General features: G+C 36.6%; 1 protein-coding gene across 4 annotated transcripts in view; it reads right to left on the bottom strand.

Annotated features, from left to right (window-relative positions):
* Positions 1 to 18,466, bottom strand: part of PPP2R3A (protein phosphatase 2 regulatory subunit B''alpha) — a 210,972-nt gene that overhangs the window by 65,960 nt on the left and 126,546 nt on the right. For all 4 annotated transcript variants that reach the window (XM_036850212.1, XM_036850210.1, XM_036850211.1 and 1 more), the window contains 5 exons: positions 16,883 to 16,957; positions 10,582 to 10,668; positions 6,765 to 6,921; positions 1,476 to 1,524; positions 927 to 1,016 (listed from right to left, as the gene is read on the bottom strand). In XM_036850212.1, coding sequence (XP_036706107.1) covers positions 927 to 1,016; positions 1,476 to 1,524; positions 6,765 to 6,921; positions 10,582 to 10,668; positions 16,883 to 16,957 — 458 coding nt within the window. The remainder of the gene's footprint in view (positions 1 to 926; positions 1,017 to 1,475; positions 1,525 to 6,764; positions 6,922 to 10,581; positions 10,669 to 16,882; positions 16,958 to 18,466) is intronic.

The raw sequence follows: 18,466 nt of genomic DNA, 5'->3' as shown, positions 1-18,466 counted from the left end.
CCCGGACCAGGGATCGAACCCGTGTCCCCTGCATCGGCAGGCGGACCCCCAACCACTGCGGCACCAGGGAAGCCCCCACATACCAATTTTTAAGTGTCTTTTTCTGAGTGTTAGAATTATCAGTATTAAAATTTATTTTCTTCTGCTTTAGCCATGTTTTCTAAGTTGTCTACAATGAACAACAAATTACTATCTTTGAAATGGACAACATGCTGCCCATGAAATAGATTAGCTTTATTTCCATTTCAATGATTTCCAAACCATATATCCAACATTTAGATAACTTTTTGAACTAACATGCAGACAGCTGAGTCAGTAATACCAGCAAGCAGCATCAGGGACTGCAGACTCTCCCTCCCTTGGTACTGAGCAGAAGCTATGTGCAGGACACTGTGTTACGCAAGCTAGGAATAAAAAGAAGAGAAGGACACAAAAATCTATGTCCCTCTCTTCTTTTTATTCCTAGCTTGTGTAACACAGTGTTACAGAGGTGTAAGAAACAGATGGATAAACTCACAGCGACAAATCAAGGTATGCCAAGGAAACGGAGAGATGATTCTAACCGGGAGAATGAGGGCGTGTTCTCATATACTAGTCATCCACAATTTGCTCTTCTTTCCTCTCCAATTTACTACTAAACAAGGAAGATCATGAAACAACTAAAATCCACAGTATCTATCCCCATATTCCATATAAATGCTTAATATCCTTCAGGGCCAGCTCACATGTCACTTCACCTTTGTTTCCAGGGGTAAGAGCACTTCTCTTGATACATTGTGGCTGTGCATTCAGTCTGAGGGCAGAGACTAAATCAAACCCATCTTGGCACCCCTAGTTGAGCTGGCATTCACTAGGTATACATCATGAATTTTTCAAGCTTTGCTCATGTGTTTAACATCTTGGCAAAGGAAACTCAGAAGTCATACCTGGTGGGGTTCCTTTTGTCTTCCTCAGAAATCAGAAACCAAACAAAATCTGCATAGCTCATTCTTCCCTCCTTCTGTACTGTTTTTCCCCTGAAGAAAACACATGGTTATAAAGTTTCCTGAGCAATTACTCAGATAAATTTAGTACTATGAGAGACTAAGAAATAAAGTAACATTTCTTTGGAAATTAAGTTAAAAATAGATAGAATGCTGGAAACCTCACAAAGGGCAACCCCTTCCATTGCCTATCTTATTTTCAAATGCCTAGAGAATGAAATCAGAAAGCATTTGCAGATATGAAGAAAGAAATCTGGTTTCTAATTTGAATACAAATAATCAGCAGGTTAAATACTGTTACCTGTATTTAGATAAAGGACTAATGCCCATATATTAAAGAATTACCGCCATCTTGTATGAAGCCACAACTGCATGTTTTGTAGGGTATTATCTGACCTACAGCACTGACAAATCATGCAGGAAGCCTTACTAAAATGACATTGTTAAAGTATTACTTGCAGTTCATTTTAAAACTCAGATGCTTTTTCTTACCTTGTTACTGCCCCAGAGAATATCCTTTCAATAATCCTGTTTGATGAAGCTAAATGTAAATAAAAAGTACAAAACTAGTTAAAACATGCTCCAAAAGGCAATATTTTTGGCAAATTTATTTTCAATTAGCCACAAGCTAAAACTTAATAATCTTCCATGATGAGAATATGAGTAGTTAAATTTTTACTTATGTATAATTGATACTTTCTGAAAGTAGGAATTTGAGATGGCTTAATCAATCAATCATTTAAAAAAGAACAGGCAAATGGATGTGCCTGACAGCTGGGATATATTAATATAGTTGAGCGTCGAATTGGTTCTGAATATCCTGACAACTAAGACAAAAATATACAAAATTTGTATTGATTTTGTTATCTAATGAGACAAGACAACTTTCCCCTAAAACAAGACAGATTTTATCCTAGCATTAAATTCAAGGGGGGGAACTGATTGTTGGGGAATTTGAGTAAAACAATGGAGAACTGTTTTTCAGGTAGAATTTTATAGAAGATACCAAAACATACCACAAATACTTTTCTTATATTCTCATCCTATAAAAATCCAGGATATAACATGATATAACATACAATTTTTAAATAAATTCCATCAGTAAGTTTTATTCAGAGGGACGATTATATCTTAAGATAGTATGTTGCTTTTCATGATAGATCCCAGGTAATCTATATCAGTGTACCTCATTGTGAGTTCAAAGTAACCAAAAGCATTAGTTAAAAAAAAGGAGATAACAGTGGATCTCAGACCTATGGATGTAGTGAGGATAGGAATCTGTTCTTTCAACAAGTGCCCCAGGCAATGGCATGCACACTAAAACTTCAGAACTAGTGATGAGATCATTAGAGTTAGCAGCTACCAGCTCTAACTCTTCTGCACAGCGTTAGGTACAGTCAACATAAAGGTTAATTAATTTGGTTGAAGAATGTTGAGAATATGAGTGTCAGCGCTGCCATTCCTGGCCACATACCAAAGGTTGAATAAGGGCCCCCTAGAGTTTGTTGAGCAGTGGTTTATGGGGTTAATAATTTGAAAATAAGAGGAAATAAAACAAAACAGGGCTATATAGGAAAGGCAGTGGTATTTAATTCTGAAGCTAAAGTCTTTTTGAGAGTCTTTCTTTAGAGTTAGAAGGTTTAAGCTCCTAAAACTTAAGATCATGTTGTCCCATTAAGGACAGATTAGTGGGTGGGCAACTACACAGAGTTTCAGTGGCTCCTGCATTATGCAGGCCTAGATGCCTGCTTTTCTGGACTTCATTCCTTTAATATGCCTCTAATGAGTTAGTCTATGTGCATATACAATATTTTAGGGCTTAATGAGAACTATGGTTATACCAGCCAGAGAGGGCGCTTTAGAGCCCGCAGGGTTTTGTATGACCTCTGGAGACCAGCTCACGTTATACAGATGATCTGGCCATTGGTAATTAGAAGGTGCATAGCTAATAAGGTTGGCCTGATACCCCTATAAATATCTCCATCTTTATGCTATTCTTGTAATAGGAAGGTATGACTATAGTCATACCTCAGAGATATTGTGGGTTCAGTTCCAGGCCACCTCAATAAAGTGAATATCACAATAAGGTGAGTCACATGAATTTTTTGGTTTCCCACTGCATATGAGTTATGTTTATTCTATACTATAGTCTATTAAGTGTGCAACAGCATTATGTCTTAAAAAATCAATACATATAACTTAATTAAAAATACTTTATTGGGCTTCCCTGGTGGCGCAGTGGTTGAGAATCTGCCTGCCAATGCAGGGGACACGGGTTCGAGCTCTGGTCTGGGAAGATCCCACATGCCGCGGAGCGACTAGGCCCGTGAGCCACAACTACTGAGCCTGCGCGTCTGGAGCCTGTGCTCCGCAACAAGAGAGGCCGCGATGGTGAGAGGCCCGCGCACCGCGATGAAGAGTGGCCCCCACTTGCCGCAACTAGAGAAAGCCCTAGCACAGAAACGAAGACCCAACACAGCCATAAATAAATAAATAAATTAATTAATTAAAAAAAAATACTTTATTGCTAAAAAATGCTAACCATCATCTGAGCCTTCAGCAAACTGTAATCTCTTTGCTGGCGGAGGGTCTTGTCTCAGTGTCAATGGCTGCTGACTGATCAGGGTGCTGGCTGCTGAAGGCTGGGGTGACTGTGGCAATTTCTTAAAATAAGACGACAATGAAATCTGCCACATAGATCGACTCTTCCTTTCACAAATGATTTCTCTGTTACATGCAGTGCTGTTTGATAGCATTTTACCCACAGCAGAAGTTCTTTCAGAATTGGAGACAATCCTCTCAATCCTTGCTGCTGCTTTATCAACTAAGTTTATATAATATTTTAAATTTTTTGTTGTCATTTCAACAATCTTCACAGCATCTTTACCAGGAGTAGATTCCGTCTCCAGAAACTGCTCTTTGCTCATCCATGAGCAGCAACTCCTCGTCTGTTAGTTTTATCATGGGATTGCAGCAAGTCAGTCACATCTTCAGGCTCCTCTTCTAATTCTAGTTCTCTGGCTGTTTCTACCACATCTGCAGTTACTTCCTCCACTGAAGTCTTGAACCCCTCAAAGACATCCATGAGGACTGGAATCAACTTCTTCCAAACTCCTGTTCATGTTGATATTTTGACCTCTTCCCATGAATCATGAATGTTCTTAATGGCATCTAGAATGGTGATCCTTTACAGTAGGTTTTCAATGGACTTTGCCCAGATCCATCAAAGGAATCATTACCTATGGTAGCTATAGTCTTATGAAACGTATTTCTTGAGTAAGACTTGAAAGTTGAAACTACTCTTTGATCCATGGGCTGCAGAATGGATGTTGTGTCAGCAGGCATGTAAACAACATTAATCTCACTGTACATCTCCATCAGAGCTCTTGGGTGACCAGATGCATTGTCAATCAGGGTCATATTTTGAAAGGAATCTTTTTTTCCTGAGCAGTAGGTCTCAACAGTGGGCTTAAAATATTTAGAAAACCATGTTGTAATCAGATGTGCTGTCATCCAGGGTTTGTTGTTCCATTTGTAAAGCGCAGGCAGAAGAGATTTAGCATAATTCTTAAGGGCTCTAGGATTTTTGGAATGGTAAATGAGTGCTGGCTTCAACTTAAAGTCACCACCTGAATTGCATTAGCCCCTAACAAGAGAGTCAGCCTGTCCTTTGACGCTTTGAAGCCAGGCACTGACTTCTCCTCTCTAGCTATGAAAGTCCTAATGGCTTTTTCTTCCAATAGAAAGCTGTTTCATTTACATTGAACATCTGATGTTTAGTGTAGCCACCTTCATTATCTTAGCTAGATCTTCTGGATAACTTGCTGCTTCACCTTGTACTTTTGTATTATAGAGACGGCTTCTTTCCTTAAACCTCATGAATCAACCTCTGCTAGTTTCAAACTTTTCTCCGGAAGCTCCCTTACCTCTCTCAGCCTTCACAGAATTGAAGAGAGTTAGGGCCTTGCTCTGGATTAGGCTCTGGCTTAAGGGAATGTTGTAGCTGGTGTGGTCTTCTATCCAGACTACTAAAACTTTCTACATATCAGCAAACAAGGCGGTTTCACTTTTTTTTTTTTTCTTAACCACATCATGCAGCTTGTGGGATCTTAGTTCCCCAACCAGGGATTGAACCTGGGCAGTGAAAGCACCAAGTCCTAACCATTAGACAGCCAGGGAATTCCCAGTTTCACTTTCTTATTCATGTGTTCACTGGAATAGCACTTTTATTTTCCTTCAAGAACTTTTCCTTCACATTCATTCACTACTTGGCTAGCTGTTGGCACAAGAGGCCTAGCTTTCAGCCTGTCCTGGCTTTCAACGTGCCTTCCCCCCTAAGCTTTCTAGCTTTTGATTTAAAGTGAGAGATGTGCCACTCTCCTTTTCACCTGGACACTTAGAGGCCATTGTAAGGCTATTAATTTGTCTAATTTCAATATTGTTGTGTCTCAGGGAATATGGAGGCCCGAGGAGAGGGAGGGAGATGGGGAAACACTTGGTCGGTAGAGTACTTAGAACACAAACAACAGTTATCTATTAAGCTTGCTGTCATACAGGTGTGGTTCATGGTCCCCCAAAACTATTACAATAGTAACATCAAAGATCACTGACCACAGATCACCATAAAAAATATAACAATAATGAAAACGTTTTGAAATATTGTGAGAATTACCAAAATGTGACACAGAGACATGAAGTGAACAAATACTGCTGGAAAAATGGCACCGATAGACTTGCTCAATGCAGGGCTGCCCCAAACATTCAATTTGTAAAAAATGCTCTATCTGCAAAGTGCAATAAAGCAAAGTGTAATAAAATGAGGTACATCTGTACTTGAAGAAGGAAGGATACAATACTAAAATGCTTGTTTATCAAATAAGTACAATTTAGTATTTCCTCTTGATGCCTGGTTGGCACCTGAGTTTTGTGAGCTAGAGCTCTGTTTCTTAAAATGGAAAGTTCTATGAAAGCTGACATAGAGAATGAACCTTTTCTTAAGATGTATACTACTAGTCATAGATATACCAAATATCAGAAGCAAAATTCTAAGTATTTATTTAAGATTTGTACTTTGCTACATCTAAAAGGCTAAGGGCTTATTAAAAAAATCCACAGTGTCTGAGAAGACATTTAAGAACAGAACAGGGACAATCTTATGAGAGAAGAATGAATCAGTGTATCTTGGTGCTTGGTTAAGAATATTAAATCAGCAGGAAACAGGTTCTAAGTTTACTACTGATCAAAATGAAGTAAGAAGGGTAATATCATGTAATATGTAATTTTTTGTTTTCTGACAAAAGAAAGCACACAAAATTCACCTGCAGAGAAAATACCTTTTCTAGAACTAAATTCCAGAAAAGGTTTTATGAATCCTTGAAAACACTGGCAAGTTAGAAACATCATTTTCATCCTTGGTTGTTTATAAATACTGTAAAATGAGAATTTATAAAGGCGTATATACATTCTCTTTCAAATAAACTTTACATAGAAGTGGTTCCTATTCAGTTCATCATCAGAAAATAAGCATCACTATAAAGACTCACCCATTCATCAAAACTAAGACTCTAATTTCTTACTTACCTCCAAACCCCTTCTCCTAAACCTGGTTTCTAAATAAAAAATTAGTATCTTCACTCATTTCTACTTAAAAATTCTTGGCCCTTTCAAGAGGACTTGATTAGATACAGAATTTAAGAAATGGGAACTCCCCATAACGAGTGAGCACAATTTAACTCTTGCCTTCTTCAAAATAGTAAAGTCAACATCCATAGAAACACTCACCCTGGTCATTGTATCGAGACAGATCGGCCTGGCTGATGTAGAGGTCATGATCACTATCTAGTTCCCAGAATTTACAATAAATAACATAGAAGTGTTCATAGGAGAAATAATCTGTGATTTGGTTTATATCTTCCTCTTCTTCCAAAAGCGCTAGAGTCTGAAATGGTATGAATAGAAGGATTAATTTATTTTAAAAATACGAAGACCCAGCTTTAGCCATTATATAGATTCTAGTTAATTTTTATTCTAAACTGAATTAAAAATTTTGGTTTTGGTACCAAACCAGGAAATTTAGTAGGCAACCTCATCCTACCTTTTAATCAGTTGATCAACCTATAAGCATTTATGTGCTCTGTAATATTCTTAGCAAAGACTTAGATGCTACAGAGGATTTAAAAGCAGGGAAAGGGAAGAGCTATCACCAAGGGGACTGCAGCCTATCAGAGGTCCCCAGACTAGCAAGCACAGAACAATCAGACAACAGACTTTTAATTACATGGCCATAAACTCACATTGCTTTTAACTTTTCAAAGTTTTGAAGACTGATCTTCTATCTATTCTATTATGAAGAGTGGGCATCCACATGCAGGGTTTGGTTTTGTAATGGCATCAAGTTTACCATAAAGGTGACTTATTTATACCATTGTGATAGTGTGGGATAGCCTGGCATAGAAGGCATGGAGGGTAGAGCTGCAGGGCCCTGAGCTGGAAATAAGCCTGGGTCTCCCCTGACTCACTGTGTGCCCCTAGGGAAAACACCAGAAACAGTGATTTTTAAGCCCAGAATTCTTGTAATAAGCCAAATTATCATATAAGTGGGCAGATAAATGAAGATGTTTTTAGAAAGAGTCAGAAAAAAGATAAACCATAAGGAAACTTAGGAAATAGAAAAAACAAAGTGAGATGACAGAAATAAGACCAGATATATCAACAGTCACAACAAAGGTAAATGAGCTAAATCTCCCTATTAAAAGATTTTCAGAGAATAAAACCCAAACCCAAAAAGATTTAGGTATATGCTGTCCATCAGAGAGAAGTCCGAAGTAAAATTTAAAAGGAAGGTTAAAACATGTACTAGCTAAATCTTAAAAAGAAAATAAAATGGAATTTTGGATTTTCAGTATTTACATTTTAGAAAATAATTTTTATCAAAGTAATACACTTATATTATGAAATAGTCATCTTTCTTGTAATGTTTTTCACCTTGAATTCCAAATTATGGTAAAAGCCACTCAATGAAAGATTTTGCAGCCAGTAAAAATTATAAGGTCTATATAGAAACAAAGGAAAATCATGACATGGTAAGTACAAAATACAGGATATAAGATTGTACACATTAAGAACTATATTAAATTCTAAAATCCAAATATGCATATGAATGAGACTAGACGAACACATACAAGAATATTAGTTTAATTAGGGTGGTAAAATATGCTTTTTCTTCTGTTTTCCAAACTTGCTTGTAATGTTTTTTTTATAAAATGCTCTTTAATGTGTATAAAGCAGAATATGTACAATAAAACAAATATCTTGAGAAGCAGGGAGCTCTCATTTTCATCTACTAGACTGTCATAAAATGAAAAAAATGAATAACTTCTGCTGTTGGTGAGTATGTAAATTTAAGTATTAACTAGTGCAGGCGTTTAGTAGGGTAACTTGGCAGGATCTATCAAATTAAAAATGCACATGCCACCTGATCCAGGATTTTCCCTCCAGTACTCTATTTTAGAGAAATTCTTACTCATATACACACAAGAGGAAAGTATAAGGATGTTCACCGCATTATTGTAATAGGGAGATAATGAAAGCGACTTGAACATCTTCAGTAGAGAAGTATGTAATTACAGTACAGCCATGCCACAGATTACACAATAGTTAAAAGAATGAGATAGATTTATACGAATGGAAATGAAAAAACATCAAGACATACTGTTAAGTTAAAAAAAGTTAACAGAATAATAAGTATGGTCTCACATATTAAAAAAAATTCAAAAAAGCAGCCACACAGAATAAAACTATATACTCCACACATACAATATGTACTCCACACACACACACACACACACACACAGATACACACACACATATACAGAGGAATAAAACCACAGATAATATGGGTTCCCTCTGGTAAAGGGAGTGAAATGGCAGGGTGAAGAGATAGTGACTTCTGCTTATTATTCTATATATGTTTATGTTATTTGAATATTTTATGAGCATACCTTCATGTACTAAGAGGAAGACTAAGGAGAGGGGTAGGGGAGAAAATAGAGGGACGCAGAACACTTGAGTTCTATTTCCAGTTCAGCCACTTATTTTGTTGTGTGATCGTATCCAACTCATTCAACCATATGAATTTTATCATCAGTAAAAAAATATGGATTATAATAATGATCTAGAAATACAAACTCTAATGTGCTTCAGGAAAGTGAGGGATTATTATCATTTTTAAAAAATTAATTTATTTTTGGCTGCATTGGGTCTTTGTTGCTGCACGTGGGCTTTCTCTAGTTGTGGGTAGTGGGGGCTGCTCTTTGTTGCAGTGCGTGGGCTTCTCTTGCTGCGGAACACAGGCTCTAGGTGTGCGGGCTTCAGTAGTTGTGGCTCACGGGGCTCTAGAGCGCAGGCTCAGTAGTTGTGGTGCACGGGCTTAGTTGCTCTGTGGCATGTGGGATACTCCCGGACCAGGGCTCAAACCCGTGTACCCTGCATTGGCAGGCAGATTCTTAACCACTGTGCCACCAGGGAAGCCCCTATCATTCTTAAGGTGTAAGGCCTTTTTAATGGAATTCTTGCCATCTCAACCCATACCACATTACCTCTTGAGAGCCCAGGCAGACACCAGGTATTCAGTAAATATTAATAATGACCGTGATGATGACTTTTCATTTATTAGAATAAAAAGCGTTTGCATATTTATTATGGATTGCTAATTTTGCCAAGTCTTCATTACTTTGTCTGTCCCAGATGAAGATGGGAAAAAACAGAGTGTAAATAAGGTTGTATTATTTGCTTAAGCTTCACTTAGTATGATTTATTTAAAATAAAATATTTCATTTCCTTTCCAGTGTGACCAATTCTACTTTCTTTAGGTTAACAGAAGAGCTTGAACAATCAGGCATGAAGATTGCCTCGGTTAAAGGCTCCCACTAGTGGTCAATACTTTCTCATGTGGTAAAATAAATAAAATAATTGAATGAAATGCATTCTTTCTTAAAAGGAATTTTTAGTATTTTTCTCTAGCAGGAGATGGATATAGAGTCACTGCTAAAAGGAACAAGGTGAAATTCCTCCATTTCTTTTGCAAGGCTCTTCCCAACCTGGCCCTGTCTCACCCCTCAGGCCTCATCACTTGTCACTCTCCTTGGAGCCTGTGGCCACTTAAGACTGTTCTGCAGTTCCTGAACGGGACACTTTCATGCTTCTGGGCCTTTGCTTATGCTTCTTCCTCTATCTGGAATCCCCTTTTCTTTTGATTTCTTTATCTTGGTAAACTCCTGATATCTCTAAGGTCAAGATCACATGCCAGTCCTACTGTGAAGCCTTCACTGCATGTTTATGATACATTTCTGTGGAATTTTTCAAGTCAGGTGTGGCTGTCTGTGCCCTCTTCTCTTTTGCTCCACAGTGCATGCCCTGATGCGAAAATCTCTTGTTATTCATCTTTGTTCCCCCAACACATTCCAGGTATCTGATAACTGCTTAATGACTGAAAGTAGTGACAGGGCTTTGCACATAGTAAGCACTCAAATATTTGTTAAATGAAGTAAGATTATTATTTAAATTGCTCCTTATATATGAATTTCAATGAGAGGCATACTTGCAAAAAGTTGCTTTTTCTTATCTCTGTTGCAGTAATTTTTCCACTCCAAGATCTGTTGACTGTGTAGAATATTCTCTGAATAACCTGGTTCCAAAAGGAAAACAAAACCAAATAAAAACATTAAAGATATCTATTACTTTATCAAAGGCCATCTTATGAACATTCTTTGAACTAAGCTAAGTTTTGGCCTTTTGATTATATCAAGTGTAATTTCTAGTAAAAATTAATACTATATTAAAAAAAGTCTACATCCATACAGTTTGCATCTGCCCTTATAATTCTAAGAATAAAAAAATTCTTTGCTCACAAGTCTGCATTTCCCAGGTGCCTACATGTCACTTTCATTTTTACCTCTCATATAGTGATTCAAGTAGTGCTTATTAGGCTAGATGTTTCTGGAAGGCATATGAGGTGGGAAATCTGCACTGGGGTGGCTTAACAATTACTGGGTCAGAAGAATGGCTGCCAACATGGTATGATTCAAGAGGACATATTCTGGTTATCCTTTTCCATGGGAGTTTTGAAGGCTTCTGAACTCTCTCTGGAAACTCAGATACATCTGGGATAATTTATATCCCAAGTCCTTATTTAGGCATGAACAGTTTTGTTACTAACTAGTGTTTTATTAAGTTTAACAAAGGTGAAACTCTGGAGAAGACCCTGGACAAGATGGGAGAGAAGGAGGATGGGTAGCAAAGGTGTCTGAAATTGAGAATGTATGTGCTGTTGTGTAGGGGACGACTGGAGAAGGAAGACAGGCTGCAATCCTGGGGGTAGGAGGCCACAGTGCATTCTTAACAATTTTACCTGGGGTTATTCCCACCCATTTAATTTGCACTTGACCTATTAAGGTTTTTTTCTTTTTTTTTCTTTTCTTCTTTGAAAGGAAGCAAGGGTGAGAAGAGCAATTAAGCAGCTTTTTTGGTACTTTGGCTTTAGTTTTGATTATCTAATGATATGGAAATCCTGTATCCTTGGTGGTTTTTATCATAGAAGAGGTTAGATCCCTTTTTTAGGCTATTTTTAGTGCAAGAAGAACAAAAAAGAGAAGACATTTGGACATCTATCCTAAGAGTAGGCCTAATGAGGAACCAAACCACTATTCTGTTTCTGGATTCTTTATCAAAGAGAGTGATTCCCAAAAATAACAGGAAAAAACTAGCCTCAGGATGAAGGTCCAGACTTCTGCTGCCCAGCATTCCTCACCCCATCTCTGCTACCAGTGCTAACTCCTCCTGATCCTTCAGAATCTAGCTCAGTTACCAACTCCATAGGAAGCCCCAGCACAGGGACTTGGGTAGAGCTGTCTGTCCTCTGTGCTCCTGATGTCACCTGAGTCTCCTTCGGTCATCCTGTGGTTATATTCTAAACACAGGTACACCTGATTGTCATCACCTCCAAATTCTAAGGAACCTGATCTCTTTTCACTTGCATCCCAGTGCCTGATATGTTGCTCTGCCTATATCATCAGGTGGTCAATAACTGCATGATAATTTTAAGAACTGAGGTATAATTAACATACATTATATTAGTTTTTGGTGTACAACATAATGATTTGATATTTGTATATATTGTGAAATAATCACCACAATAAGTCTAGTGAACATCCATTTCCACAGTTACAGAATTTTTCTTTCTTGTGATGAGAACTTTTAAGATTTACTTTCTTAGTAACTTTCAAATATTCAGTACAGTATTATGAACTACAGTCACCATGCTGTAAATTACATCCCCATGACTAATTTATTTTACAACTGGAAGTTTATACCTTTTGATTCCCTTCACCCATTTTGCCCTCTCCCCACGCCCTGCCTCTGGCAGCTCCCAATCTGTTCTCTGTGTTTGTGAGCCTTCTTTTTTTTTTTTTAAAGATTTATATCCTACAGTATTTGTCTTTCTCTGACTTATTTCACTTAGCATAATGCCCTCAAGGTCCATCCATGGTGTTGCAAATGGCAAGATTTCACTCTTTTTTTATGGCTGAGCAATATTCCATTGTATTCCACATCTTCTTTATCCATTCATCTGTGGATGAACACTTAGGTTGTTTCCATTTATTGGCTATTGTAAATAATGACACAGTAACACAGGGGTGCATGTATCTTTTCAAGTTACTGTTTCCGTTTCCTTTGGATAAATACCCAGAAGCGGAATTGCTGGATCATACAGTAATTCTATTTTAAATTTTTTGAGGAACCTCCATTGGCTGCACCAATTTACATTCCCACCAAGAATGCACATGGGTTCCCTTTTTTCCACATCCTTGTTATTTCTTGTCTTTTTGATGATAGCCATTCTAACAAGTGTGAGGTGATATCTCACTTTAGTTTTGATTTGAATTTCCCTGATTAGTAATGTTGAACATCTTTTCATGTACCTGTTGGCCATCTGTATATCTTCTTTGGAAAACTGCTTGATAAATTAATGAGATTGGAAAGCTATGTAACAAAGAGTTTCATGTTATATTTGTGATAGAGGCATATGGGTTGGATTCATAGCTAATTGAATAAATCTATCCAGAGTTCTGAACAGCAGATGGATGCTAACCTAGGAAAGTTCTCTAATTAATATTTTACATAAAAGCAGTACTGTTGTCTATGATTTATAGATAGATTGCATATAAGATGTACAGGAAATATAAAATAGGGGACTGTATACAAAATTATTGTGAAAGATACTACTAACGTAGTTGTGTTTACTCTTGAGGAAAAAATAAGACTACAGTATAGATGTAACCATGATCTGAATGGTTATCAGGTGGAAGAAGAAGTTGATTTGTTTTGTACTGCATCAGAGGGTAGAACTAGAACTGGAACTACTAGAATTACTGGATAGAAATGCCCTTACTGGTTAGAAATGCTTCAATGTAAACAAGAGTTTCCTAACATTAGCCTTATGAAGCAATGGGTTGTATCAAGTAGTGAGGTTTCTTCTCACCACAATTATTTAGGCAGAAGCACACAGGATTCCCGTGTTAGGTGGGAGCTGGGACTAGCTGGTGTCTACAACTTCTCTACTGGCCCCAGTCACTCAGACTCTGAGTGAGGTGCTTCAGGGCAGAGAATGTGTTTTACTCAACACTGTATTTTTAGCACTAGCTTCACAAAAGTTCCTATAAAAAAGATGGAGGATTTTAGGCCAGAAATTATATATATGAAAATAAAAATTAAGAATATCTTTTATCATAGTTCCATGTCTTCTCTCTCAAGTTAAAGTCAATTTTAGTACATATTATTACACCAAACTTTTCTTTGTTGCGCATTATTAGACTTTTGTCCTTATTTCTTGATTTTGAATGTAAATTTATCTTAAAGTCTAAGTTTCCTGTCTATCTAAATTTTGTATTTATATACCCCTCAAATATTTTATATTACTTATGGAGGTACTATATAACACTTAAAATTATAAAACTTTAATCTGTAATTTTATTTTATTCTTTTCTTCATCTTTTGTTCTTTTGACAGAATTTTTAAAATTCATAAACATTTTGAATGTTAAGTAATTTCCTATTTTTTAGCTTCTGCTAACTTACTTGTCTCATACTGTAATAAAATGTACCCGTATTCCATTTTTCCATAGCCTAAATCTCCTTATTCAGTGGCCCCTTACATCAGCACATTTATTGGTTTCCACACAACTGATTCAGCATTTTAGCTTATCGAGGTAGGGGTACCATCTAGTGGTGAGAGCATGTAACTGCTGGTTCTACATTAATTACAGTTGTTTTTTTCCCCCTAACTTTTTTGGTCTACCAGTTTTAGGTTTTTAAAAAGAAATTAACCAAAAATTTAAAAATATCAAACAAAATGTAAAAATTAATAATAGTAAGAATAACTGTTTACTATCAGTGAGAGACATGAAATTTGATAATTTTTCACCAAGGGATCTCTAGTCAACTTGACAATTTGAATCATAAGTCAGTTCTTTTTCTTTATATCTATTGAATTGGAAACCTCTAATTCACAATTAGAGGTCACCAGGAATAGAAGTATGTGTTTGGTGGTTCTGTCAGAGTTTTTGATAAGCAGATCAAACGCAGACACAGAAATTACAGAGAGATTGCTCTTTGTGGATGACTTTAATGCAGATGAACAACTCAATGCTGGAAGCCTGGCTCTTCTATTAGGCAGTGTGTGCGTGTGTGTGTGTGTGTGTGTGTGTGTATGTGTGTGTATGTGTGTGAATGGGTTCCTGATCCACTCTAGTTACTATGGCTCTGAAAAGTATTTCTTCATGGTCTCCTGCAGAACTTGGACTTAAACAAAACTATCTAATAAAAATGATTTCTTTCTCTGTCAAGAGGAAACGTTCTCAAGGGGAAAGAGTTAAGCTATTAGTGATGAGCAGTTTCCACCAGTTTAGCCATTTTAGGAAATATCACTACCTTGTCCTCAACAATGAAAATCCTGACATTTCAGCCTGGAGTGATAGATTCAGGCCAATCAAGACACTGAATACACCACTAAGACACCATCTGAGCAAGCCACAGAAATATCTTTACTGCCAGCACCAATATCACAAAAAAGTATTTTCAATCTTATCACTTATTTTAAAACCTCACATGAGTACCTCTTTCCTCAAAAGTCATCATATGCCAGTAAGGATAAGCAGAGCCTTATTCACTGGCAATTTCTTTGCATGGTATGCAAACCTGCAAACTCAAGGGCTACAATTTGCTGGTATTTCCAATTCTCATTTTCATTCGATATCAAGAGGCTTATTTCTCACTTGCCAACTCTTCTCTGGAAATAAAGGAGAACGTGGAGTGACTCTGGGTATAATCTCTTATTTAGGTAGTGATGTCCTTTTTTGCTATATGTAAATTTGGTGTTCTGCCTTTCCATTCTAAAACAGCTGACAAAATAGTTAACTAAACAAATAAAAAAGTCTTTTCCTGTAGCATAGGTTTTCAGTGATAAATGGAAAATAAAAGTTGCCTAACTTTTCTTCATTGTATATGTGCCACACATAAGCTAATATTTGAGTCATACACAGTGTGAGCAGTTTCTTCCAACTGTAAAGTGAAATAACTGAATAACTCTACCATGCAAACAAAATATGTTAATTGTCCTATACTGTATGCCACTGAGATTATATATTCAATAGGGTCATATGATAAATTAATTTTGCTTTTTTTGAGATATCTGTCATTAATTCTGAGGCTGACCTTTGTAAGTTTCTTGGCAATACTGTTATCTTTGCCATGAGCAGGGTAGAGAATGACACTTCTCTAATTTGGTTACTTCTATGCCATTAGCAACAAAATTAATTTCATACTAGAAAGCTTATTTTATATTTTTTTATAGAAAAATTCACTGTACTCTGAAATAATGTAAAACTTCCAGTGATAGTAGAGTGTTGTGGTTAACAGGCAAAAATAACTTCTGAGATAGTCTTGGATGACAGTGACATCTTATGGTTCAAATAAAGTCTTACAAAGTTTTATGACAGAAGAGAACCAATGTAAAAGCAAATAATGAAGTTCCTACAGTAGAAAAAGAATGGTAGTATTCTGTAACTCAACAGAAACCAACAAATCCATAGCCAACAAAAAGTGCCCTAAGAATGAGAAGGCCTTCCTCAGAGGAGACTGCCCTATTTACCAGGGGATCAGAGCCAGAGGCAGGGATCATCTCCCCCAGGTATGGCTGTGAATGTGAGGTGTGCCCTGAGGTTGGTTCATCTGTGGAGTTCTCCCAAAGATAATCTGGAAGCTAGGGCAGAGAATGCCTGGTGTGGCTGCAGTGTGAGCTGTAGGCCTGTGTGCTCTCACTCATACTGCATGCCCTGCCTGTGACTGATCAAATGAGGCTGTGCATGAGAAATATGGAATGAGAACACCCCACAAAATAGGAGATTGTGATCATGTTATTTTAAATTCTTACATGATTTGTTTTCTGATTACACACAATCTATTTTTCATTACCATTTCAGTTCTAACTTTGAGGTACTATAGATACATCTTTTTTTGGAAAAGGCTGTTGAAAATTCTTTTCAGTATTATTTGCAAATGCTAAAGATCAACTCGGTATCAATATTAATGATACAGCAAAAGGTATACCTCACAATACCAGACAGAATGAGCATATCACTTAAATTTTATATACAAGAGACCTCTTAAGCTCTGGACACATATAAGAAGGCAAATAGATAGAAGTAATTAATTCAATTTTACTTCCTTCCATTTAAAATAATCATTATAGCCCATTTTGCATAAAGATCTGAAAGCCCGGATACTAGATAATGACAAAAAGGAGACTTATAGAGTTAAATTAAGACAAAAAGGGACTCGGCCTACCGTGGTGATGTAGCGGGAGTGGAATTCTGGAGCATCTTTCAGGAACGTGAGGCCAGGATGCGTATCTACCACATCCTGAAAAAGAACAAAACCAAACTAAATTAACAAACATACCAAAAATACCCCCAAGACACCTACAGAATTTTTTTCCCTCTTGTAGAATACTTGCCAGTTGAGCAAACTTGCTGTTTCAGAATATTGAACAATGTACTTAAAATGTAATTAGTACTTTATTAAATTCAAATATTTCACAAGCATACTTATGTGTGTTTTTGATATGCACAGTATATGGCAATAAAAAGTTAAAATTTTAATTTAGCAATATTTGGTGATTTATGAATCAAATGTCTTACAGGTACATACTATAATTCTAACATGCATGTCCGGGAAATTCATCCCACAGATCTTGGTAGGGATTGCTAAGTGAAATTTACACAGAAAGGATGATAGACACAAGTCCACTAGAACGATTCTTTCTCAAACTAGAGACATGGGAAATTTTTGGAAAAAAAAATAGCCTTGTAGCCAAATAGCTTTAAATCTATGTTAAGTTGTATGAACCAGCTTATGTTCATCAAAATAACTATGTTGACAAATTTGTTTTCCAATTTAGGATTTTATTTATTTTAAAATCTGATATTTTGTTCTCATGGAAGACTATTAGAATATTAAATTCTTGAAATACTGTTTTTATTTTCTAATTAGGTTTTAAAAGCACTTTGAATGAGCCTAGAGAACCTAATGGAGATAATTACTGTTAATTTAATAACCAGAGGCAACAGCAATGCTAACATAGATATAATCTATTAATTGGCTAGTCATGAATGGACAGACATCAGTTATATCGCTTTCCTTTGTTTCTTCAGAGCAGTTAGCTATTCATACCTACCAATACAGTCTAAAACCAATGGACCTAACTATTTCTTTAAATTTTATTTGGAAATAATTTTAGACTTACAGAAAATTGCAAAAATTTTATAGAGAGATTTCCTACATCTTTCTCCCAGCTTCCCATAATGGTAACAACTTACAAACCATAGTACAATTATCAAAACTAGGAAATGAACATTGATGTAATACTAACCTACAGACCTTATTCAAAAATTTCCAGCTTTTCCCCTAATACGTTTTTTCTGTTCCAGGATCCTAACTGCATTAGTTCTTGTGTCTCATTGGTCTCTCCCAATCTGTGGCAGTTCTTCAGTCTTTCCTTTTATTTCATGATTCTGACATTTTATGAGTTCTGGTTAGTTATTCTGTAGAATGTCTCTCAATGTGGCATTGTCTGGTATTTCCTCATCATTAAAGTTACACACTTTTAATGGGTATACCACAGAAGTGATGTTGTGTCCTTTTCAGTCTTACAAGGAGTCTGTGATGCTGATATGTCTTACAACTTGTGTTAATTTTTGAACACACTTGGTTAAAGTGGTAACTGCTGGGTTGCCACCATAAATTTATTATTACCCCTTAATAACTGATAAATATCATGGGGGAGATACTTTACGACTCTGCCAATATCCTGTTTCTCTGCAAACTTGTGCCCACAGATTTCAGCAGCCATTGATGGAAACTGATTGTGGC

This window comes from Balaenoptera musculus, chromosome 4, assembly GCF_009873245.2.
Source record: "Balaenoptera musculus isolate JJ_BM4_2016_0621 chromosome 4, mBalMus1.pri.v3, whole genome shotgun sequence".
NCBI classification, from domain to species: Eukaryota; Metazoa; Chordata; class Mammalia; order Artiodactyla; family Balaenopteridae; genus Balaenoptera; species Balaenoptera musculus.
The sequence above is the reverse complement of the archived record's forward strand: the minus strand, read 5'-3'. Positions and strand labels throughout refer to the sequence as shown.